The 22,807-nt window shown below is 50.0% G+C and overlaps 10 protein-coding genes across 10 annotated transcripts; 6 read left to right on the top strand and 4 right to left on the bottom strand.

Moving 5' to 3' along the window:
* Positions 1-737: 737 nt before the first annotated feature.
* Positions 738-2,196, bottom strand: ALT_4976 (putative ribosome associated DnaJ chaperone Zuotin; the record flags this gene model as incomplete). Its single annotated transcript, XM_033558908.2, has 3 exons — positions 738-1,787; positions 1,841-1,981; positions 2,047-2,196. The coding sequence occupies 3 exons, from the start codon at positions 2,194-2,196 to the stop codon at positions 738-740; spliced, it is 1,341 nt and encodes a 446-aa protein (XP_033414799.2).
* Positions 2,197-2,618: 422 nt separating this feature from the next.
* Positions 2,619-3,105, top strand: ALT_4975 (LYR motif-containing protein; the record flags this gene model as incomplete). The annotated part of the gene is made up of 3 exons (XM_033558909.2): positions 2,619-2,694; positions 2,747-2,923; positions 3,011-3,105. 3 exons carry the CDS (start codon positions 2,619-2,621, stop codon positions 3,103-3,105), a joined length of 348 nt encoding a protein of 115 aa, XP_033414800.1.
* Positions 3,106-3,361: 256 nt separating this feature from the next.
* On the bottom strand, positions 3,362-4,563 carry slt11 (Pre-mRNA-splicing factor ECM2; the record flags this gene model as incomplete). Its single annotated transcript, XM_033558910.2, has 2 exons — positions 3,362-4,372; positions 4,423-4,563. The coding sequence occupies 2 exons, from the start codon at positions 4,561-4,563 to the stop codon at positions 3,362-3,364; spliced, it is 1,152 nt and encodes a 383-aa protein (XP_033414801.1).
* Positions 4,564-5,461: 898 nt separating this feature from the next.
* On the top strand, positions 5,462-6,717 carry erg6 (sterol 24-C-methyltransferase; the record flags this gene model as incomplete). Its single annotated transcript, XM_033558911.2, has 3 exons — positions 5,462-5,665; positions 5,733-5,767; positions 5,823-6,717. 3 exons carry the CDS (start codon positions 5,462-5,464, stop codon positions 6,715-6,717), a joined length of 1,134 nt encoding a protein of 377 aa, XP_033414802.1.
* A 1,739-nt stretch (positions 6,718-8,456) lies between these two features.
* On the top strand, positions 8,457-9,979 carry ALT_4972 (SNG1 family protein; the record flags this gene model as incomplete). Its single annotated transcript, XM_033558912.2, has 3 exons — positions 8,457-8,625; positions 8,699-9,781; positions 9,831-9,979. 3 exons carry the CDS (start codon positions 8,457-8,459, stop codon positions 9,977-9,979), a joined length of 1,401 nt encoding a protein of 466 aa, XP_033414803.2.
* A 129-nt stretch (positions 9,980-10,108) lies between these two features.
* ALT_4971 (Con-6 family protein) lies at positions 10,109-10,521 on the bottom strand (the record flags this gene model as incomplete). The annotated part of the gene is made up of 3 exons (XM_033558913.2): positions 10,109-10,205; positions 10,260-10,397; positions 10,445-10,521. The coding sequence occupies 3 exons, from the start codon at positions 10,519-10,521 to the stop codon at positions 10,109-10,111; spliced, it is 312 nt and encodes a 103-aa protein (XP_033414804.2).
* Positions 10,522-12,473: 1,952 nt separating this feature from the next.
* Positions 12,474-14,293, top strand: phoD (phosphate:H+ symporter; the record flags this gene model as incomplete). Its single annotated transcript, XM_033558914.2, has 3 exons — positions 12,474-13,000; positions 13,070-13,566; positions 13,617-14,293. The coding sequence occupies 3 exons, from the start codon at positions 12,474-12,476 to the stop codon at positions 14,291-14,293; spliced, it is 1,701 nt and encodes a 566-aa protein (XP_033414805.2).
* Positions 14,294-14,676: 383 nt separating this feature from the next.
* ALT_4969 (uncharacterized protein) lies at positions 14,677-15,420 on the top strand (the record flags this gene model as incomplete). The annotated part of the gene is made up of 1 exon (XM_033558915.2): positions 14,677-15,420. One exon carries the CDS (start codon positions 14,677-14,679, stop codon positions 15,418-15,420), a length of 744 nt encoding a protein of 247 aa, XP_033414806.2.
* Positions 15,421-16,138: 718 nt separating this feature from the next.
* Positions 16,139-16,579, top strand: ALT_4968 (uncharacterized protein; the record flags this gene model as incomplete). Its single annotated transcript, XM_089599840.1, has 1 exon — positions 16,139-16,579. One exon carries the CDS (start codon positions 16,139-16,141, stop codon positions 16,577-16,579), a length of 441 nt encoding a protein of 146 aa, XP_089455717.1.
* Positions 16,580-21,065: 4,486 nt separating this feature from the next.
* On the bottom strand, positions 21,066-22,625 carry ALT_4967 (MFS transporter; the record flags this gene model as incomplete). The annotated part of the gene is made up of 5 exons (XM_089599839.1): positions 21,066-21,410; positions 21,468-21,833; positions 21,888-22,289; positions 22,339-22,353; positions 22,413-22,625. The coding sequence occupies 5 exons, from the start codon at positions 22,623-22,625 to the stop codon at positions 21,066-21,068; spliced, it is 1,341 nt and encodes a 446-aa protein (XP_089455716.1).
* Between the last annotated feature and the right edge of the window lie 182 nt (positions 22,626-22,807).

Below are 22,807 nucleotides of genomic sequence, written 5' to 3'. Positions count from 1 at the left end.
CCGAGCGTTGGAGCAAGGAACAAAGTCCCACTTGGGTGCGCACGTGCTGTGGTTGGCATCAACCAGCGGTTCCTTCATCCTTCCATCGACGATTCTAAGCGGCAGTTCTCGTGCCAATGACTACTTGCAGCGTAGCGAGTTTCATTAGACATAGTTATCAAGCTGGTACAATTAGCACTCCAAGCTTTCCAAGCTTTGCTGAGAAATTCTTGTCTTGATTGGCATCGCTTATGTCGGCATCATGTTTAGCTTCGGCTTTGAATAGAAAGGACCAATTGCCTACTGCATATTACCCACCGGGAGATGTGTTATTCATGCACGGATCATATTGGTGTCTTGGGGATGTTGTAAACCTGGAAGCCTCGCCTCTTATGCATTGTCGATTCATCGTTCTCATTGCGGTTTGAAGTCTGAGATGACCCACAGAGCAGGTAAAGTTCCTTCGATCGACCGTACCTGGCATGATTGACAAGAAAGCATACCATGATCCTTGCGAGTTTGATGAGATTATAAATGTCATTTCGATCAAGTAGTCCAAGAATTCCATGGAACCGACCACAGGCGCTGGATTGTTGAGTCGCTACGTTTAAGGGACGTTGGCGAAATCAAGTGGATAATTAGATTCTATCATCAAGTCGTTGCATATTTTGCGACAGATCTATCTACACCCCATGCAGTAAATCATTTTTCATCCGCTGGAAACTCAAACAAAGCACGGTCTATATCGAGCCAATCATCTAAGCAAAAAACTTGGCCTCGCCGTCCTTGAGCTTGCCGGCGTCGACCAGTCTCTTGACCTCCTCGGTCCACACGCCCTTGACGGCGGCGGCGTGCTTGCCAGCAGTAGTGAGGCGCTCGGCCAGGACGGCGAGCTCCTCACTATCGATCTTGGCCATGATGGCGTCAACGTCAGTCAGGACAGAGTCGACCTGAGCGGGAGAAGGCTCGCCAGACTCGGCAAAGTAGTTGACATCCTTGACAGAGCCCTTGAGAATACGCTTGTTCTTCTTAGCAGCGTTTTTGGCGGCTTCCTTGGCTTTCTTGTTCTTCTCACGCTCGGCCTTGGCGGCCTCTTCGGCCTCCTTCTTGCGCTGCTCCTCCTCGAGACGAGCCTTCTCCTTCTCCTCGGCCAGACGCTTGGCCTCAGCCTCCTTCTCGAGACGCTTCTTGTCCTTGCCGGCACGAGCCTGCTGGCGGAACTTCTTGATTCTCTCATCCTGAGCAAGGCAGTCGTCAACAAGGTGGCGTAGACGGGCGATATCCTCAGTCTTGCGCTTGCGGCGGGCGTTGGCGTTCTTCTTCTCAACGTGACGCTTCTGGTCACGGTTCTCGTTGTCATCAGGAACATCCTCATCCAAGTACTCAAATGTACGCCAGCTGTCAAAGTTGTACCAGAAGTTGTAGAAGGTCTCGACCTCCTCCTGGGTGCTGTTCTCGTCACCAAGCTGAGGGACGGGCTGAATCTTAGAGAAACGGCCTTCGGCCTCGAAGACAGGGCCCCAGGCCTTGTAGAAACCGCGCTTGGCAACTTCCTTCTTGGAGGGGGGGTCAACGTCGGCAGCTTCATCGACGGAGTCGAACTGACGACGCTTGACGGGGTCAGTCAGCAACTCATGGGCCTTCTGGATACACTTGAAGAAGTTGTCATTCTCGTCGCGGTCTCCCATGGCGGCCTTCTTGTCGGGGTGATGGCGGAGGACCTTCTTCCGGTGGGCGCGCTTGATCTGCTCGGGGGTAGCACGCCAGCGGTACTTGGACAGACCGAGAACAGCGTAGTGATCTTGGGCCTATAGAGATCAATACCAATTTCCATAATGACATAAATTATGAATGAACGAACCTTCCAGTCCTTAGCATCTCTGGACAGCATCATGGGGTCCTCAGGCTCGGAGATCTCATCATCATCATCATCCTCAGTCTTCTTGACGTTCTGCTGAGCCTGGATTCTTTCGTCCTCGGAGAAAGTACGGTGGTGACGCTTCTATAAACTTGTTAGCTTGACCTGATCAAAGCAAAATCATCCAGAATCTACGTGAGGGCACTTACTCTGCGAGCATGGGCCAAGAAGTGAGGGCCGACGGGCTCAAGGTTTCTCTGTGTGGTGGCAGACAGAGTGCCAACGGCCGTGAAATCCTTCTCGGCACTCCAGCCCTGAGGAAGGGCCGGGAGAGTAACATTAATGACCTGAGAAGCCATTGTGACAATTCGAAGAGGAGAAATATCCGTAACTTCGAAAAGGGAAGAAGAGGGGAGAGATGAGGTCTAAAGTTGTGTGTCGCTGACGATCGACAACAACGAAAAATGCAAGGCAATTTTATTTTTTCTGCCCCGGCTTCCCGCCCCCACCTGGACCAATGGACAAGCGGGAGTTTCGGAGGTCATGGATCGAAGACAGATGTTTGAAGACTAGGACGTCAACTTCATATTTACCTTATATTCAATTCACTTTCAACCTCGAGCTGAAATATTTGATACTTGCTATCCTTAAAAGAGAACCATTTCTCTATTGTTCCAAGAACGAACCGAAGGACGGAACGTGATACGAAGCGCCACATCACGGCCAGAGACACGACCAATACACCTTGAATACTTCACAGATCACTTTTGAAACTGAAATCATGGCCTCGCAAACCGCAGTCTCAGCTCGCAGTGCCTACCGACAGATCCTACGTGCTACCCGCATCGCTTTCCAAGGTCAGTCATCCAGCTGCAGTGGCTCACATCCTTTGACTAACCATCCTCATAGACGACTTCCGTGTTCTGGTCGCTGCTCGCCAGGAGGCTCGTCGCCAGTTTGATGAGCACCGCCGTGAGGGGATTGACACGCCAATGCAGATTAATCATGCCAAAGAGGTGGCCGCCATTCTACGACACAACATTGTACAGGGCGTGAGGGATAGTAAAGACGAGAATGCCAAGTGGGGTGCGTATTGCCTATGATTGATGCGATTGCCGCTGCGTGGCGGGATATTCAAGTTGCATTGCATGTGCTAACATTTACGTTGCATAGAGCTACGTATTCACGACGATATCGAGCGTGGAGACAATGACTCGATCAGGGTTGGTGGGAAGAAGGTCAAGGTTGATAAGCCGTGCTCCGCATGATTGGGTCGACAGCGAACATCTTATGGGATTGGACATTGTGCAGTCATATCTGGGATGGAAGATGACGGCAGAAAACTTGCATTTGCAATTTGTATTATAGTATACCCATGCTTTCCTCACCTCCTGGCGTCTCTTGGGGTATTTTTCTCGAAATTAGAATGCATAGCAAACAACGCCCGCTTGAACATATGTACAATGCCTTTTGACCATGTCGCGATACAAATGAGCCCAACAATCGAAATTAAAAAGACAAGGTTCAATCGCCCGACAAGCTCGAGTACTGGACATCCCCACTACCTGGAGGTGGTGCCACAAGAAAGCTCCGTGGCTTCTCTGTCGTGGGCTCACCAGCAGCTGTGATTGCTCTCTGTCCTGACTCTCCATCCTTTTGTGCCTGGGCCGTCATGCGACCCTCACGAGCATTCTTCATCCGCTCCTCCCTGTCCATATTGTCCAGAGGCTTGGGCTTACCCCACCGCACCCGCAGGGGACATCCCTGAATAACGGCCTTGCCCTTGCAATGCTGCGCAGCGGCTTCCGCGCCCTCTCGAGTCGCAAAGTTGATGAAAGCACAATGAGCGCGGTGTGAACAGATCAAAGACCGGAGCTGGCCGAACTGTGTGAAGAAGGCTCGGAGTGTGTGTTCCGGAAGGTCGTCCTCAACACCGGTCACAAAAAGAGATGTGATATTCGGATCCGCAGGAGGCAGGTAATCTTCTGGAGATGGGGGGATCTGAGCAGTGCCTGGGAACGGACGGCCAGCGCGACCACCGCGCATATTGCCTCGGCCTCGGCCAGGCAGAGGTGTTCCTCTTCTACTCTCGCTTGTCCGAATAGGCCCAGGCCCGTTTCCATAGCGGCTCTGTACGACAGGAGCGTCGGTGGGTTGTGCCTCAGTCGATTCATCGGATGGACCTTCAAGTTGCTGCCGAGGCTTTCTGTAGTACGGTTCGCTGTTTGCCAGTCTTCGCAGCAGCTCGCGCGCCTTCTCGTCTGTTTTCTCGTACGCTTCGACTGCCCCACGCCCTTCTTCAATTTCTTTCTCGTGTTCCTGCGCGTAGTATTCACGGTTGATTGAGCTCTCCGGGCCGGGAGCGACCATCTTCAACGCGGCATCACGGACAACGATCGGCAGACCAAACGATAGATCAAGCATACAGCACTGGCAGCAGTTCTTCAGGCGCGCGCAAGTGAGGCAGATGGTGGTTCTCTTGGTTCGTGCCGTTCGATCTGCTTTCCAGCGAAATATGGTAAAGGGACGTGTACACTACATGATGATTAGTAGATATTCACATACACGGAGGATGTGCAACTCACAATTTTACATTCAGCGCCATAGTCCTCCTTGAGCATCTGAACGTAGGGGTTGTCGGGAAGGCAATTCTCGCAGACGGAAGGGAAGTCAGTGGACTCCCAGCCCGACCGGTTCAGGTCTTGTTTAATCTGAGGAGGAGGCATATTTGATTATGTAGGAGTAAGATATATTGCACTTGTCGGCTCAGTAATAGATCAGCGATAAGCTGCGGTCGCAGTCGACTGGCAGAATATGCGTCGAAGCGATGGACATCAGAGAGCAACGTTTATCGATAGTCTTCAGGTTTGCTCATTATTCTGTGGCTGACAGTGGCTAGGTATATTACATAAGAGGTATGGTCATGTGACTTCTTCCTAGTGAATCGACCGAGTCAGGAGACTTGTTAAACAATTGAAATCGAACATTATTACTCCCCGTAGAAGCATCTGACATCTCGAAGGTTCCGCAGTGGGCACACCTTGAACTTCTCTAAATTGAAAGTCGAAACATCCCGGAAGTAAGGGTATCGCGGTACGCAAGCGAATTCATCCTACCGGATACGCAAATACGAAGGATATGCGATCCGCAATACGCAACACGATGGATCGGATCCCTTCGATCTACCCTGGTGCCCAAGGCCAGACCCTTCTCGGAATGGCCTTGGTCCACTTCACAGCCACTCTCGGAGCACCACTTTCTCCGGTCACATCCCCAGACTGCCCTTTTAGGTTTAGTACCTTCCTGTTTTGGCTGAGTCGCCAGGTACCGCCGCCGTGATTGGCCTGAGGCTTCTGTCAGGACTCGCATTTCCGCCTCCTTATTTGATTGATCTGGGATTTTTGTCTCGCTGGCAATAATCACATTCACATTCCCCCTTCTTTTTTTCCCTTCTGCCTGCTTGGTCCGTTTGCTTCAAGATTGTGATCCTGTGGATATATTTACCTTCAATCTCCTCCTTGGGCCGTTGTTTTGATTCTCTTCTTTTCTGCGCAAGTTCATTTCTGATCTGTGATCCACCCCTTTTCCACCCTTACCACGTCCAAAAGTCCAATTGCTATCGCCATGGCCCCTGCTACTTTGGAACAGGAGAATCACGCGCGCGATGCCGAGTTCAATCGTGCAATGCACGGAAAGTCTGCCCAGTCCCGGGGTGGCTTTGCTGCTCTTCGTGGCAAGGACTCTGCTGCTCAGAAGGCCGCTGTAGACGAGTACTTCAAGCATTGGGACAACAAGTCCGCTGAAGACGAGACAGAGGAGACTCGCGCGGTATGTAATCCATCTTTGTTATCGTCTGGTATTCTGGAATCCTAGCCTAATTGTTGCTTCTTGATAGGCCCGCCGTGCCGAGTATGCCACATTGACCCGACAGTATGTCCTATAATCCTGAGCTCGGAGCCATTGGACTATTCTAACGTCGCTGCAGCTACTACAACCTGGCCACGGATCTTTACGAGTATGGATGGGGTACTTCGTTCCATTTCTGCCGCTTTGCCCAGGGCGAACCCTTCTACCAAGCCATTGCCCGTCATGAACACTACCTGGCTCACCAGATGGGCATCAAGGAGGGTATGAAGGTCCTGGATGTCGGCTGTGGTGTCGGCGGTCCTGCCCGCGAGATTGTCAAATTCACCGGTGCCAACGTGGTTGGACTGAACAACAACGACTACCAGATTGAGCGTGCAACTCGGTATGCCGAGCGCGAGGGACTGAGCGATAAGCTCAGCTTCGTCAAGGGCGACTTTATGCAGATGAAGTTCCCCGACAACTCGTTCGATGCCGTTTACGCTATCGAGGCCACCGTCCACGCCCCAGAACTCGAGGGTGTCTACAAGGAAATCTTCCGTGTGTTGAAGCCCGGTGGAGTTTTCGGTGTCTACGAATGGCTCATGACCGACGCGTACGACAACGACAACCCGGAGCATCGCAAGATCCGTCTGGGTATCGAGCTGGGTGATGGTATTTCCAACATGGTCAAGGTCTCGGAAGGTCTTACTGCCTTTAAGAACGCCGGTTTCGAGCTGCTGCACAACGAGGATCTCGCCGATCGCCCCGATGCCATTCCGTGGTACTACCCTCTCGCGGGATCGTTCAAGCACATGACCTCGCCTTGGGATTTCTTCACCATTGCCCGTATGACATGGTGGGGTCGTGGTCTCGCCCATCGGTTCTGCGGAGCTATGGAGACTATTGGTCTCTTCCCTAAGGGTACACAGAAGACCGCCGACAGTCTCGCCATTGCCGGTGACTGCCTGGTTGCTGGTGGTGAGAAGAAGCTCTTCACGCCCATGTATCTGATGGTCGGACGCAAGCCCGAGTAACGAGTCTCTTTTACACGAATTGCCTGTACAAACATCTGCCCTGTGCCTGCATCCTAAACTTATAGACGTGGCTGTCTAACCGTTTTAATTCTTTTGTCCTTACTTTACCTTTTTCTTCTCAATTCCCTTTCTATTGTTTTATTACTGCATTCCGCTGTTGGGGTGCTATGTTGTCCTTGTTTTTATGTCCTGCCCATCTTCGCAGAAGGTGTATGTTTCACTGCTGGATATGCGCTGATGGTAATGATTTCTGTTTTCCTTTGTTCATTGTACGCTAGACTTAACATGAAACCTGTCTATGTAATTGGCCCGTAATTGGGATAGTTAAAAGCATACTTTATACTTGCTGTCCCTGCTGATATTACCATTTTGTAGCTGACAACTTGCACGAGTAGCAACAGAATATATAAATATTCCTCTAAACCACTCCGTACCTATATTAGATATGATAATCACTCTGATAAACAAGATTTTATTTGGATTTCAAGTCGAATCTGCCTAAGATATACCATGTACACGGCTGAAACAAGATTTGGATTACTATCGGCTTCTACCCTCAACGGTAAGAATACCCATTTTAGGCAATCTACAGAGTAGCAGCAAGGGGGATCGAATACGTGGGTTTGCTAAAAAATATGCAAGGATACCTTACGAACTCTGAGACAAGAAACTGAATGATAATATATCTTCATGCTCCTTGTAGCCAGAAGCCTATTAAACCTAATAATCGGATACAAGTTGTTGTAAGAAAGTACGATAATTACTCAGAGGACATAGTTCACCTATTGAGGCTATTGTAATATGATGGTCTTTCTACCACCTATTTCAGTCTGCTTGAACTAGAGATGCAGCATCACACGTGCCATTTAATGGTTGCTTATTATTCTGGTACACATGGTTCCACAGACACAGATGATTCAGAACTTGACTGCACCCTGCATGATTTTTAGCCGTCGATCAACCATGCTTATGTGGGATGATTCTCGAACAGTTAAGAATGTCCCCACATCTCTTACTTGGTCTCTGCTGAGACAAGGATGACTGTTAAGTGATTACTGATGATGCCTCTATGGCAGCATCGTTGTACTAGAAACTCAAAAATGAAGCTATCATTCAGGCTGAACATATATACAGAAGTATGATGAGGGTACACATAGGTTGCATTGATATTAAGACTGATCCATGGCACATCTCGGATATCGTTCGGTAATCGAAGCAGGATTATTAGTACCTGAGATCAAAGTTACACCAGCTGCGTCATACACCGCTTCATCTCATCAGTCGTTGTAATCGGTCTGGTTTGCGGTCGACCTGATTTGGGTTCATGACCATGATTCCTGGCAAAATATGATGCACGGAGTTATGACGAGCCTGAAACAGATCACCAGAGCGAGATAGCAACGGCTAACATCGTAGTCCGAACGAACAGCGAGACTGAGAACCCGACTTTTAATTCCGCAGTCTCTGATATCCCAGCAAAGTAAGAAACAAAGTTAGCAGGAGTTAACGACGGAGACAGGAGGGCCAGTGCTCGGACATCCGGGGTGGGTAATCATGCCAAGTGCAAAGGCCATGTGGATGTGCCGTTCTCAGCCAGCAATTCCATCATTGACTTTCCACCGGATGCCGGTCGCTGCACATCATGTTTGCGGCAGTATTAATATCGCTGACCTTTCCTTGAGCCCTGACAATTAATATCTTTCAATTATCCATGTCATTGAGACAATCACTTCATAACCATGATCGAAGACGACAAATCTGGAGGTAACGGCACCGAATCGACCGAGACTCTGCGGGAGACTAAACCAGAGACTAAACCCTCCTCCACCGCTCCCGCCTCGGTCGGCTTTTGGGATCCAGCGTTACAAGAGACCCGGAAACGAATCATATACCTCTGGGGTCGGACGGGTAAGTCATTTTCAGGAACACTTTATCATCCCGGACTATTGAATATAAACTAAGCCATTTGACTGTTCAATAGTCCTTGGGTTGTGTGTTTTTATTCTCGGTATTCTTTCGCTCTACTGGGCCGTCCAATTCCGGTCGGAGGACAGACTGCACACTTTGAGGGTCTGGGTGGTCGATTTCGATAACCAGGTGGAACCATACAGGAATGAGAGCATCACGCCCATCGTTGGACCTGCCGTGACAGATGTCGCCAATCGGCTTATCAAGTCGGATACGGAACACGTGGGATATGAAATCAGATCGCCGGCAGACTTCAACTATGATCCTTTGGCGGTCCGGCAAGGGGTCTATGATGAACATGCATATGCCGCAATCATCGTCAACCCTAATGCTACTACTCTGCTATACGAAGCCGTGACCAACGGCCACTCGTCGTACGATCCTAATGGCGCTGCTCAATTTATAATCATCAGCGCGCGTGACCAGACCACATATTCCAACTACATCGAACCGGCCTTGTCCTGGTTCGAGCTGGAAGTTTTTGCTGAGTTTGGCCCCAGGTGGATTCAGACTCTCACAAAAGAGTCTATGGACATCTCTCGGGTGCCACAAGCTGTCAATCCGGCGATTGGTTTCTACAAAGTTGACCTGCGACCGTTTGGCCCGGCTGCTGCGACGCCGTCCGTGACCATTGGTTTGATTTACCTGATCATTATCGCCTTTTTCAACACTCCATTCCTCATGCCCGTTCATATGCAGTTCATCAAGGGGGACCATCCGCCTCTAAAAAACGCGCAGTGGCTCATCTGGCGTCTGTGTTCGAGCATCGTGGCCTACTTTTTCCTGTCGCTGTTTTATTCCTTTGTGTCGCTGGCCTTCCAGATCCCGTTCACCAATAGTCCAGCGCCGGATACGTTGCCTGCCGGCAATGCAAACGCCTATGGACATGGATCGTTCGTGATATTCTGGATGCTGAACTGGGTTGGCATGACTGCGCTCGGACTACCCTGCGAGAACATGGGGATGATCCTCGGGTTTCCTTACAGTGCGCTCTTTCTGATTTTCTGGGTCATTACCAACGTCGCCACTGGCTTTTATGCGTTAGATCTGGCCCCTGGATTCTTCGCTTGGGGTTATGCCTGGCCTTTGCATCGCAGTAAGTCTTCCGTCCTTCGAATTGCTTTGCGGCTGTCTAACCCGTGTAGTTGTCGAGGCGCTCCGGACTATTCTCTTCGGCACGCATTCCCGGATTGGACTCGACTTTGGCATTCTGTTTGTGTGGATCGGACTGTCCATCCTACTATACCCATTTGCCGCGTTCATCATGCGCTGGAAGATGAAACGAGGATTGTAATCCTCACCCACGATAGAAGCATAGACTCAACCTCAACTGTATATACTAGATACCACTCAATATAATCTATTTGCATAGCCATCTACAGACATGTGCATAGTGTACAAGATATACTCTGAGAGTGGAAAGCTAATCACCCGGCTGATCAGGCTGCTCCCCCATCGCCTGCAATTTATCCCTCGCCTGCTTCTTCCCCATGTCTGTAACGTTGGGATTATGCGTTGCACTGTTCAGCATCAGCACTGACGCTATCGCTCAACTCTCATCAAAAACAACATACGCCTTCAACCCCCTCTTCACATTCGACGCATGCCGATCCTCCTCGCTTTTGCTGGTGGCGTCACCACTCTCGTATCTATCGAGCTCCTGCTGCGCGTGTTGCTTGGCCTCATTCGAGACGTTTGGGTTCCGGAGCGTGCTGCTATTCGTCAGATTCCTCTCATTGTTTTGGCGGATGAAGCGTACGCTTTGTATCCCCGCATTACATTCTCGGGATCGCGGCCTTCGCTGGGCTCGCGGCTTCGGCTTCGGGATCGGGGCATGGTTTGCGTTTGTCTGATGGTCTAGTAATGGATGTATCAAGTATCAAGTACCATGTATCATGTGTCTCTGGTGAGTCGTGTGTAGGCCTAGGGCAGGGGTTTAAGTAGCTTGAGGAGACGCCACTTGATTTGATAATGATGATGTGCTACCCTACATGCTATGTGCTATGTGTGATGATGAGGTATGACATGATGGTGTTTCCGTGGACGAAGGTAGTTCCAATGATGTTATAAAGAGGTATGTATTTGGATAGTGTCAGTGACATCGCACATAACGTGGTTATGGAGGTATCGCACCTAAATCGTAGATGAGATGTAGCGTTACTTGAATAGGCATTGTACCTGACGATCGATGTTAGTACGTACAATGGTATATCCATCCGTCTCCAGTTCCACATGGCTGTGGAGACGAGAGATCTCGATATTGCATATAGCTACTGCAAGTTATATCAAGTCCAGTTTGTAATAACCGTCTACTGTTTATACCGCAAGGTGCAACTATACATTGTCATGCCAATCGGAGGTCTACTCCGACTCGCCGCTTGCATCAGTCCTCATTCCAGCCAAGGCGGACCTCGGGACAGATGTCCGTGAGGTCCGTTCCAACTTCCATCACGTTTGGGCTCAGATACTGCTAACAACTTGGCAAGTGCTTGTTCTGCTTCAAGCTACACTGCCATGGCTGTAGTGTACTTGGCGATAAGCAATTCCTGTGGTTGACTCGTTGCGGGTTTTGATATGGAAACTAGCAATAATATAAAGCATTGAATTGAATTTCAGACCAGATCCGTTGCGGCGATCCCCGATGCAAGAGTAGCTGTTCAAGCAAGGCACACTCGTCGCCGCGCTAGGCGCATATCCTCCATCAGAGACTTCCAGATCAGCTGAGTGAAGCGGCCGAGGCACGAGCACTCCACGTAGGCATGTACAGCGGCAACCTTCTAGAACATCTTTTAGTCCACGTGCGTATGCCTCGCCCCAGCGCAAGGGATGGAATGTTGGAACGCAGAAAATTCTTTGTCCCTTCTTCTGCTAGTCCTGCATCAGCATGGCGCATGTATCATGATCTCTTTGCCTGTGAATGGCTGATATTCCATCATATTGCTTCTGCTGTTCCAGGGTCAACGCCCGAACAGGCTGACTCAAGGAGGTCCAAGTCACTTGCATAGCGTGGAAGGATAGCACGTGCGACAACGGCAGCGTCTCATTCATTGCCATGGTGAGATGCTAGCTCGAAGTCATTTGTCTGTAACCCTGGAAGCAGTGAAGCAGAACTTAAACGAGAGAGCACGAAGTGGCTGAGATGGGGAGAACTTGACAAGCCATCAAACGCCCTCGAGGCAGCGATGTTCTTGGCGCAGCTGTGGGTCCCTGGCCACTCAGCACGGCGGAACTGAGCATGTTCTAAAAGCTGACGATTTGATTGGCTGTATATTGGCCGAAAGGTTTGACAGCTTGGACGGCCCGAACCAATCAGAGGTCAGATTCTATACGGGTTAAATGACCAGTTCAGTGACGCCTACCAAGAGTAAAAAAGCAGCGTCGGCCGTCTGGGCAAAGGTCTTGATGAAGCTTAGGCAAGCTTAAGTCTCTCTACTAGTGGCTCCCTGACTTTCACACATGCGCGCAGAGTGACATACCTTAGTGACCGGAGTGGTTGACACGAACATGGCAGGGTTCCAGATTCACTACCGTGCTCCATCTCGCGGCCTCGATTCGTTGCAGCCTTCGTTTATTCTTGTCCATGGGCTGGGAGCCATTTACGCTAAAAAACGCCTTCATCTGTTTACCCTCTGTACTCTACAAAAGGGGGTTGATCCCATCCTTGACCACGAAGTTCCTTCGTATCTTTCGAGGATTAGTTTCGACGACTCTGAGACCCTGCCTGGCGCGGTCTTTTTATTCAATATACTTCTTTGATACTTTCTACTCTCCTTTAACGAACCCCAGCCATGGCTTCTACAGGAGGCGGCAACTCCGCCTTCCGGAACTACAACAATGAGTTGGCTCACGTGGAGGATCCCAGAGAGCGCCGTCGTCAAGCTCTGGCCGAGATTGACAATGCCAAGTTCGGCTGGTACCACGTCCGCGCCGTCGTCGTTGCCGGTGTGGGTTTCTTCACTGACTCCTACGATATCTTCGCCATCAACCTGGCTTCCAGCATGCTGGGTGTTGTCTTCTGGCAGGACGCCAAGTCCAGCCCCGGCAAGATCCCCTCGACCGCGGATACTGCCATCAAGGTGTCTACCTCTGGTGGCACTGTGATTGGACAGTTGTTTTTCGGTTGGCTTGCGGACCGCATCGGTCGTAAGCGTATGTACGGTATTGAATTGATGATCATCATCATGGCCACTCTGGCTCAGGCTCTCTCCTCGGACTCGCGTGCTATCTCCATCGTTGGTATTCTCATCTTCTGGCGTGTTATTATGGGCATTGGTATCGGTGGCGATTACCCTCTGTCTTCTATCATTACTTCTGAGTATGTTCCCGTCCTACCTCTTGAACTTTCGCTGCTGTTGGGCTTTCGCTGACATAATTTTCTGTCCAGGTTTGCTACCACAAAGTGGAGAGGTGCCATGATGGGTTCTGTGTTTGCCATGCAGGGTTTCGGTCAATTTGCCGCGGCCATTATTGCTCTGATTGTGACTGCCGGCTTCAAAGAATCTCTGGAGACTGCCAGCTCCGTTGGCAAGTGCTCCGGTGTCTGCCAGCTTGCCGTCGACAAGATGTGGCGTGTGGTCATCGGTTTCGGTGCCGTCCCTGCCTGCATCGCCCTCTACTACCGTCTCACCATCCCCGAAACCCCCCGTTACACTTTCGATGTTGCCCACGACATTGTCAAGGCCGACGAGGACGTCCGCGCCTATATGAGCGGCAAGCACGAGGGTCACCCCGACGAGATGCGCCGCCAGTCCGTCCTCCAGAACCACGCCGGTGACGTGACCCCCAAGGCCAGCTGGGCTGATTTCTGGCGCCACTACTTGCAGTGGAAGAATGGAAGTATCCTCCTCGGTACTGCTGGTTCTTGGTTCTTCCTCGACGTTGGTAAGTCTCATCACCTGCTCAGCTGTCTGTGATGATATTAACATCAATAGCGTTCTATGGTCTTGGTCTCAACAACTCCATCATCCTGAGTGCCATCGGCTGGAGCGGCGGCAAGAACGTCTACGAGGTCTTCTACAAGAACGCCGTCGGTAACCTCATCCTGATCTGTGCGGGTGCCATCCCCGGCTACTGGATGACCGTGGCCACCGTCGACACCATCGGCCGCAAGCCCATCCAGCTGCTCGGCTTCATCATCCTGACCATTGTCTTCATTGTCATCGGTTTTGCCTACGAGCCATTGAAGAAATCCAACAACGGTCTGCTGGGTCTGTACGTCGTCGCGCAGTTCTTCTTCAACTTCGGCCCCAACGCGACCACCTTCATCGTGCCTGGCGAGTGCTTCCCCACCCGCTACCGGTCCACTTCGCACGGTATCTCCGCCGCGTCCGGCAAGGTCGGCGCCATCATCGCGCAGTGTGTGTTTGGCCCTCTGGTGCACAAGGGCGCCAAGGACTCCTCGCAATCCCCCTGGCTCAACCACGTCATGCAGATCTTTGCTCTGTTCATGCTGTGCGGCTGCTTCACCACCCTGCTCATTCCCGAGACCAAGCGCAAGACCCTGGAGCAGTTGTCCGGGGAGGAGTATGAGAGTGATACCCTGGTGCAGAACTCTCCCATGATCCAGGCGGAGAAGAAGGTGGACAATTCGACCGTTGCGGCTGTTTAGTAGATGATCTTGGATCTTAGAATCTTGCATAGATGACTATGTCATGACTGTGAATAATTCAGCCGTTCCTTTGTATAAACTCATAGTTAATGTACTCTAATCATCCATCTATGCATCTAAGATCCGCGTACCTCTAAATAAGCACCAGACAACACTGGGCACACCCAACAAAATCTACCAAAAAGAAGCTATACAGAATTAGATTCTAACCGCATGAAGGAAATCTACAATCTCAAATTTCATTCCAAACCTAGTTAGGGCAAACGAAGAGGTCAAGTGGCGTTCTGAATTTTATCCTTAAATACCTCCATCCCCGTCTCAACTCTTTCTCACTTACTTTCATTCCTCCACCTCGCCACCTACCAGATTGAAAACCATCCAAAATGTCTCCAACAACAACGACCACAACGGCCACAGCCACCAAAAACCAAAATGCAGATGCTCCGCAAGAAATTCCGGAATTAAAAAGCTACCCCGCCACCACAAAAGAAGACCTCATCCCCGCCCTCCGCCTCATCGCCGACTCCGTCGCGCAACAGCGCCAAACCGCCGCGCGCGCACTCATCTTCCACCCCCTTTGGCTATCGGCCATGGCCGCGGTGATCGCAATCGTCTATAAAGCGCTGTACACCGATTCGTCTGACCTCCCGCTCATCGGGACGACGAGCGCGGGGTGCGTGATGGCGGGGTTGTTGGTTGTGAGGGGGTTGACGGGGGGTTATATTGAGGAGGCGGAGAGGGTTGGAAAATGGGAGTGGCTTTTTCCCAGTCCCACTGACCCTAAAGAACAGGGGCAAGGGGAGGAGCAGGAGGTTGTGGTGACCAAGTTCGGGGAGAGGATTATTGGGGCGGTTGTGCTGCGTGGTGTTCCTGCCGAGAAGGGAAAAGTGAACGGGGTTATTCGGGCGTGGACGGTTGAGAGGCGGTACAGGGGGAAAGAGGTGGGGGTTGGATTGCTGGAGGAGGCGGTTGAGATGTGCAGACAGAAGGGATGGGAGGGGCCGGTGTTTGACGAGGAGCATGCGAATGCGAAGAGGGTGTTACCTGGGTTGTTTAATGGGGGGTTTGAGAGGAGGGAGAAGTGGGCGAGGAAGGTGTTGGAGGGGGTGAAGAAAAGAATGGAGTAGAAGTCATGATTGATGCATGATAGTATTTCCTTCGGTTTAATAATGTATAGACTTCTGCGTTGTATTACTCCAAAGCACTCATATCAGATATCTAATTTGTATAGATACAGTAGCTTGAAGATCAGAGCCGAGTACATATCCTGTTATGTCATTCTCTGAGATTTACTGGAGTTCTAACCACTAATACATTCTAGAACTGGCTATTTAGTCTTTTGCCATAGCACTGAATATACCTTTATATTCATTCTATCCATTAATACCATACCCTGTATCCTGCTATCTAATGACATCACTAGTAGATTCCCTAAACAACCAACCTACTGACGCATCAAATTCTGGAGCCTATTTATCCACCGAGTAAAACTAGAATCTTCTGCTAGGTCAATCAAGCAATATTCAAGGACGATAGAGTTCCACAAACGACGTGGATCAACCCCAGAATGCCTAAATATAGCACTCGGATACCCGGACAACCCACCTGACTGGCTGCGCATGGTTGATCATATGCTGTGCCAGCTCTGACATTCTTTGTTTGTTGTCATAAGATTCTCTGATTATTTCAGTTTATAACTGCAGTCTGAGTGCTCTGTTCTTTAATTCTTCTGTTCTCACCTATACAAACAGCTGCACATACAACCACCAGTCTACATCTACACCTACTCTACCTCCACTTTACACCAAACTAAATACAGACATAGCTGACATGGCTACAACAACAATGACCTCAACATCAACATCCACCACCACAGGGACAGCAGCAGCATCAACCTGCACAGGCAACCGCTGGGTCCTCCCCGTGCAAGATGTCGCGTGCGCTCTCCCCTCCACAGGGAACTACTCCTCCATAATGGACAAATGCTGTACCCCGGCAGCCGTCACGAAATACAACGACGGGTGCGACATGTACTGTCTGGCGCAGGGGCACAGCATGGGCAAGCTGCTGGACTGTATTAAGGAGAATGGAGGAAACAAAGATGTGTTTTGTGGGGGGCAGTTGAATGCGACTGCCACGGCCAGTCTGAGTTCCAGTGCCTCGAGTACGGGAACGAGGACGGGGGCGAGCGCGAGTGAGACGAGGGATAGTGGTGCTGGGGGAAAACGGGTGTCGGTTTTGGGGGTCGGGTTGGTGGTGATGCTTGTTTGTGGGATGCTTGTTTGACTTGAGTGCTGCGCTTTGCTTTGCTTCTGGTAATGGGTGGATATGGCTATGGATGTGGATATGCTGGGATATGGTGTTCTGTTTATGCTGAGTCTCGAATGGATGCACTATGTGCGAGTCTGCTTGCTTGGATCTGAAGAGGAGTAGCTGCGCTGTAGGAGGCTTGGGGACATATATGACTTGTATACCCGTCGACAAGGATCAAACAGGAACAATTGATACTAATCCGTTGTATGCTCGTAGTGGTTCCTTTGCCTTGGAAGGAGCTACGGACACTTGCAGAACATTAGCTAACAGATGTGAGTTGGCTGCCATACTCTGCTGCTTATCAATAGTGCATGCCTTAAATTATTTCCACCTAAACTTTCTCCATCCTACACTTATCCATAGGACGATAGGGAATCTTGATCATATATACTAGCTAAGACACTATATACTATGCTTTCCTTGTCTGCTCGTCACATTATTCCTGAACAAACCATTGGTTGTAGAAGGGCAGTGACGAGGCTGTCAGCCTGCCCCTCCATCTCAACCGCCTCAGCCTGACGGTTCAACTCTTCCACTGGATCACTCCAACCATGCTTATTCTTTCAGGCGTCTAAAGTTAGCAGATGTCGTCCTTCGGTTATCTCTGAGTACAAGAATGAGTTTCACACACGACGACTACACCGTAGCATGGATCTGCGCCTTGCCGCTGGAGATGGCAGCGGCAAAGACCATGCTGGATAAGGTTCATCCTCCACTGCCTCAGCCTGCAACTGATCACGACGCCTATACACTTGGGAATGTTACTGGTCATAATGTTGTAGTCGCCTGTCTCCTATCAGGGATCTACGGAACCATATCTGCTGTAATTGTGCTTGCTCACATGTTACTGATGTTCCCTTCTATTAGATTCGGATTGATGGTAGGCATCGGGGGCGGAGTTCCTGACAAAATTGCTGATATTTGCCTTGGTGCTGTAGTCGTCAGCATTCTAACTATGACCTCCGGAGACGTGATCTAATAGGACTAAGGAAAGACACTTTGTGATGGATGTCTGTAGTGCACTGGGTCACTTAACAAGCCCCCCCAATACCTGCTCACCGCAGTCTCGCAAATACGCAGTGATTACATGGTTAGAGACTCACCCATCAAGAAAGGTATATTGGAGATAGTCCAGAAGCACCAAATGATGCAGGAACAGTTCTCTCAGCCAGACCAAGACTGGCTGTTTAAACCAGGCTATGACCATGAAAGCAAGGTCGCCGACGGTTCATTATGTGATGATTGTGACCGGTCCCAGCTATTAGTTCATATACTACAAGAAACCGATGAGCCGCTCACTCATTAGGGGTTGATTGCTTCTGGGAATCAAGTTATGAAGAACGCTAGAATACAAGATAATATCGCCCAAGTGCTAGGCATCCTCTGCTTTGAAATGGAGGCAGCGGGATTGATGGATCAGTTACCATGCCTAGTCATCTGAGGAATATATGACTATTGCGACTTGCATAAACATAAACAATGGCAGGGATATGCAGCGCTTACTATAGCTGCTTATGCCAGAGCTCTTCTCCAAGTGGTTTGTCTGTCCAGCAATGATCTAAGTAAGGAGGAAAGAAGCTGCTGGATGGTCCCCTTTGTGAGAAATCCATGATTTATTGGCTGATACAATGAGATCAACCGCCTTGAATAATTAGTTATTTACTTAAGGGGACTGACAAAGACTGCTATTTATGGACTGGGCAGAATTAGGAAGACCTAAATTGTGCTGGAGCTGGCTTATCACACATAAGAAAAGGTCCCTGGAGATTCAATTTTCTGGATCCTGTGTACCAGCTATGAAAATGTTGAACAGACTTATCTGAATATTGCCTTGAGCCTAGGCATAATGAATATAAAGCCAGTAGAGGTGAAAGAACAAGTCAAAGCCTTCCTTAGGTATGAATGTGCTGGGAAGTGGCTTCTTATTTTTAGCAATGCAGATGATATGGAGATGTGGACCAAGAGAAGTGTGACTGCACCACCACTTAAGGACATTCTCCCCAAGAGTGAAGATGGCCATATACTGTTTACTCCGCGTAACCAAAAACTAGCAGTGAGGTTGGCGTCACTGAATGTGATATCCAATCCCGAGATGGATCCTAAAACCATGAAAGAGATATTGGAAAAATCACTGCTAGAAAGGATCTACTACAGGATGATTGTGTAACTACTGCGCTCCTTGAGGGGCTTAGCTTCCTCCCTCTTGCAATTAGTCAAGCTGCAGCTTATATCAACAAAAACAGAGTTTCATTATCTGGGTATCTGTCATTGTTAGGTGCGCAAGAGAGAAGCACAATTGAAATACTAAGCGAGGAATTCGAGGACGATGGACGCGACGCTGAGATTTAGAACCCAGTAGCGACGACCTGGTGATCTCTTTCATGCAAATCCAGCAACTCGATTGATTAGAAGCTGACTATTTGTTATTCATGGCTTGCATTGATCCATGAGATATCCTGCAGTCAATTCTTCCACCTGCAGTTTCACCAAGAAACAAGCAGAGGCAATTGGTCTTCTTAAGGCGTATTCCTTTATCACTGCACAGACTTGTGATGACTTATTTAGTCTTCATCGACTTGTGCATCCTGCGACTCGAAATTGGATGAGAATAGGCCAGACCCTTGATATTTCAGCAGAAAGAGCAGCATGCCAGTTAAATAATGTCTTCTCCGATATTGACCATGGCAATCGACGAATATGGAGAGAACACCTACCACATGCGCTTTATCTAACATACAGTGAAGAATTTCGGAGATTCCGGCATCAATACTATGGACTTCTTTCAAGGATAGGCGGATGCCTGGAGAGTGACGGGAGATATAATGAGGCTGAAATTTCCTTTACCAATGTTCTGGAAATCAGACAGAGAGCTCTCGGACTCGAGCATCCTGACTGTCTCACCATTGTCAGCAACCTTGGGTCAGCATAACAAGGACACGGCAATTATGGAGATGCTGAGGCCATGTATCGACGCGCCCTAGAAGGCTATGGGAAGGCTCTAGGGCCTGAGCATCTGTACACTCTCACCAGCATGGCCAACCTTGGTTCTGTTCTTGAACGACAGGGCAAGTATGAAGAGGCTGAGGTTATGTATCGACGAGCACTAGAAGGCTGTGGGAAGGTTCTAGGACTTGAGCATCCTGACACTCTTACTAGTGTTAGCAATCTTGGTTCAATGCTTGCACAACAGGGCAAGTATAAGAGGCTGAAGCTATGTATCAGCGAGCGCTAGAAGGTCAATCGAAGGTTCTAGGACCTGAACATCCTACCACTCTGACAACCGTGGACCTTCTGGCTCACACCTGGATGTCCAAGATAAGATCCAGAATGCTATGGCTTTGATGGAAGACTGCGTTGAGCTCCGTAGCAGATCATTGGGACTTGACCACCCAGACACCAAATATTCATCCCGGCTTCTTAATGGGTGGAAGGGAACCTATTCTTCATTACCACTGCAACAACTTCAAGGCATAGTCCAAGCAGAATATGACCAAAGCCAAGAAATTCCAGCAGAATGCTCAGCAGAAGTTATGGTCACCAACAAAACACAGGAAGAATGCATCTCCTTACATCAAAGACAAGGATAATTGACGCCTGTCAAAAAAGTTGTTGCAAAATCATTCTCTCCGAGGCCTTTATCTTCTGGGACCCGCGGCCCTGATATAACAGAAGTTGATTGAGGGACAAATTCATCTTACACTAGGGCTGTCCACCAACCATGAATTCCAATACTTATACTGTTGCCTTAGATTCATATTACACAGTATATCTCGTTTGTTATTTCTATCATATAGAGATATACCCATATCACAGCCTTGGAAAGGAAGGTATTTCTAGCTGTGGAGGGTTATATAATGATTACTCTCTAAGATCTGCAGTTAATGCAATGGATCAGACCTGGGTAAGAAACAAAATAATTACTACAGTCTCTGGAAGTGTGAGAGTTAGTATTTACAAGGTTAGCATGCTGGCATGCGATGCTGTACCTCTCTAGATACCTGCTGGATGAGGGTCGGTATCGCGTATTGATTTAATATCATGCCCCTGACTGACGGGAGCAAGCGACTGCTATGCCGCAGACCAGAATCCTTTAGTCCGGTGACTCATCCTTCTGTCTTAATCTCAAATAGCATGCGAGTGTTCGACTCTTCAACGGACCCTTCAAGCACTGGATCATGAGGCTTGGACAGTATTGGGTAGGTCCAAGCTTTTCGAAATAGTTTGCAACAGTGGATTAGGAATACGAGACTTAGCGGCTGAAGGTACAGGGGGACACATTTTAATGTTTCTAACCTCTCAGCTGATGGATGATGGACAAGACAGTGATGAAAGTTGGGCAATATACCCAAACAGGAAAGACGCCCAACTACCTACTCCAACTCATCCCGAAACGGCAAAACGCCCAACCACTGACCCACATCACCTTTTGATACCAGATATGCACGCTTCTGATCGCTAGCTAAGTTTCATGCTGAGCAGGAATTCTCGGCAAACACATCCACAACCCCATAATCGCCCCCAGCAAGCCAATCGCAAACGGCTGCAACACCTTGACCCCCTTGGCCTGCGCAATCGCCCCCACAGCAAACGGCAGCACTGAGCCGCCTCCCGCTCCAAATGCAGCCGCAAAGCCAATCGCAGTAACGTGCAACCCACGCGGCAGCAATTTGGTCGCCACGACCACGACAGCAGGGAACAGCGGACCGAGGAAGAAGCCCTGCAGCGAGACGGCCACGGTGGAGACGTAAAAGTTTGGAACGAGCCAGAGGATGAGGCCGAAGACGATGGAGGAGACGAGATAGATCTGCAGACAGCATTAGCACGCGCACGCATCAGAACCAAAGGATGCAAGAGGACTTACAGAGATGGCCAATTTCTCACCCACCCTCGCAGTCACAAACCCCAGGACTACCCGGCCCACCGTAATCCCCAACCAGAACCCCGTCGCCACCATCCCACTCGCAAACGGCTCGCCGTGCCGCACGCGCATCATGAACGTGACGATCCACCCGCCCAGCGCGACCTCCACGCCGACATACAGCAGCAGGAATACCGAACAGAGCCAGGTTATCCGGCCTGCGCGTTTCGTGAACAGCGCCTTGCGCAGGCTGCCCCCGCCGCTGCCGGTGCCACCAGTCGAATGCTGCGTGTCTCGTCGGAAGACCGCGCCGGTATCCTCCCAGAAGCAGTAGACCGAGGTCACCAGCTCGATGACCGCGCAGCCAATCTACCACCGTCAGTTCATTTGCACTTCCATCCAGGGACAGAGGAGGAGACAAACCATGATATAATAGAAATACCACCATCCCACCCCCGCCTTCGTAACCAGCGCCGTAGCAACCAGCGGCGCAAGTACCGCCCCGGCACCGTAGAACCCATGCAGCAAGCCCAGCACCTGGTTTGCGTCTGCCATATTACCGATCCAGGCATTCCACCCCGAGTCGGCGAGCCCATTGCCGAACCCGGCGAAGATGAAGCTCACCACGAGAACGGGGTACGGCGGGTGCAGGCAGTTGATGATGTAGGCGAGGACATGGCACGAGGGGGCGATGATGGCCACGCCGCGCCGGCCGAAGCGCAGGTGGATGTGGTTGTTTGTTAGGGCGGCGAGGGCGTATCCGCCTAGCGGGGAGAGGAAGACGAGGGAGACGATGGTGTAAGTGAGGGAGTAGTGTTGTTCCAGCTGTCGCTGTCAGTATACTTCAGTTGGTGAGTATGAAACTGAGACTTACGTAGGGGATTAGTGGCTATTGCATTTGTCAGTTATCATGTAAATGAATGAAATGCAGAAAGAGGCTTAGCTTACACCGTATGCGGCGTCATTCGCGCCCATAACGAGAAAACCCCAGAAAGTCGCGAGGGTCTTGTAGATGTTTGTCTTGGGATGGTTCCATCGTTCGATAGCGGGGAAGACATTTCCTGTTGGTGGGGGATGTGATGTCTCGAGTTGGATATTGGCGAGTTCGTTGTTGTCTTCATTTTGAGAGTATGTTTTGGTAGTAGTTGTTGTCGTTGCCATACCGTACAGATTTCTGGGACGAACGTGGACGAAAATTGGAGAGAATCTCAGATTGATCGATGCATGAGCTGCATTTATAGCTGTCAATTGTCAACTGGCTAACTCCGGTTCCGCAATTAGGCCAAGCTCGTTCTAACTTTCCTGATGGCTCACGGGGCAGCTCCGGTCTCCAGTGGAGAACT

Source organism: Aspergillus lentulus (assembly GCF_001445615.1).
Source record: "Aspergillus lentulus DNA, contig: Alt09, strain: IFM 54703, whole genome shotgun sequence".
Taxonomy (NCBI): domain Eukaryota; kingdom Fungi; phylum Ascomycota; class Eurotiomycetes; order Eurotiales; family Aspergillaceae; genus Aspergillus; species Aspergillus lentulus.
This window is presented reverse-complemented; position numbering and strand designations above follow the sequence as displayed.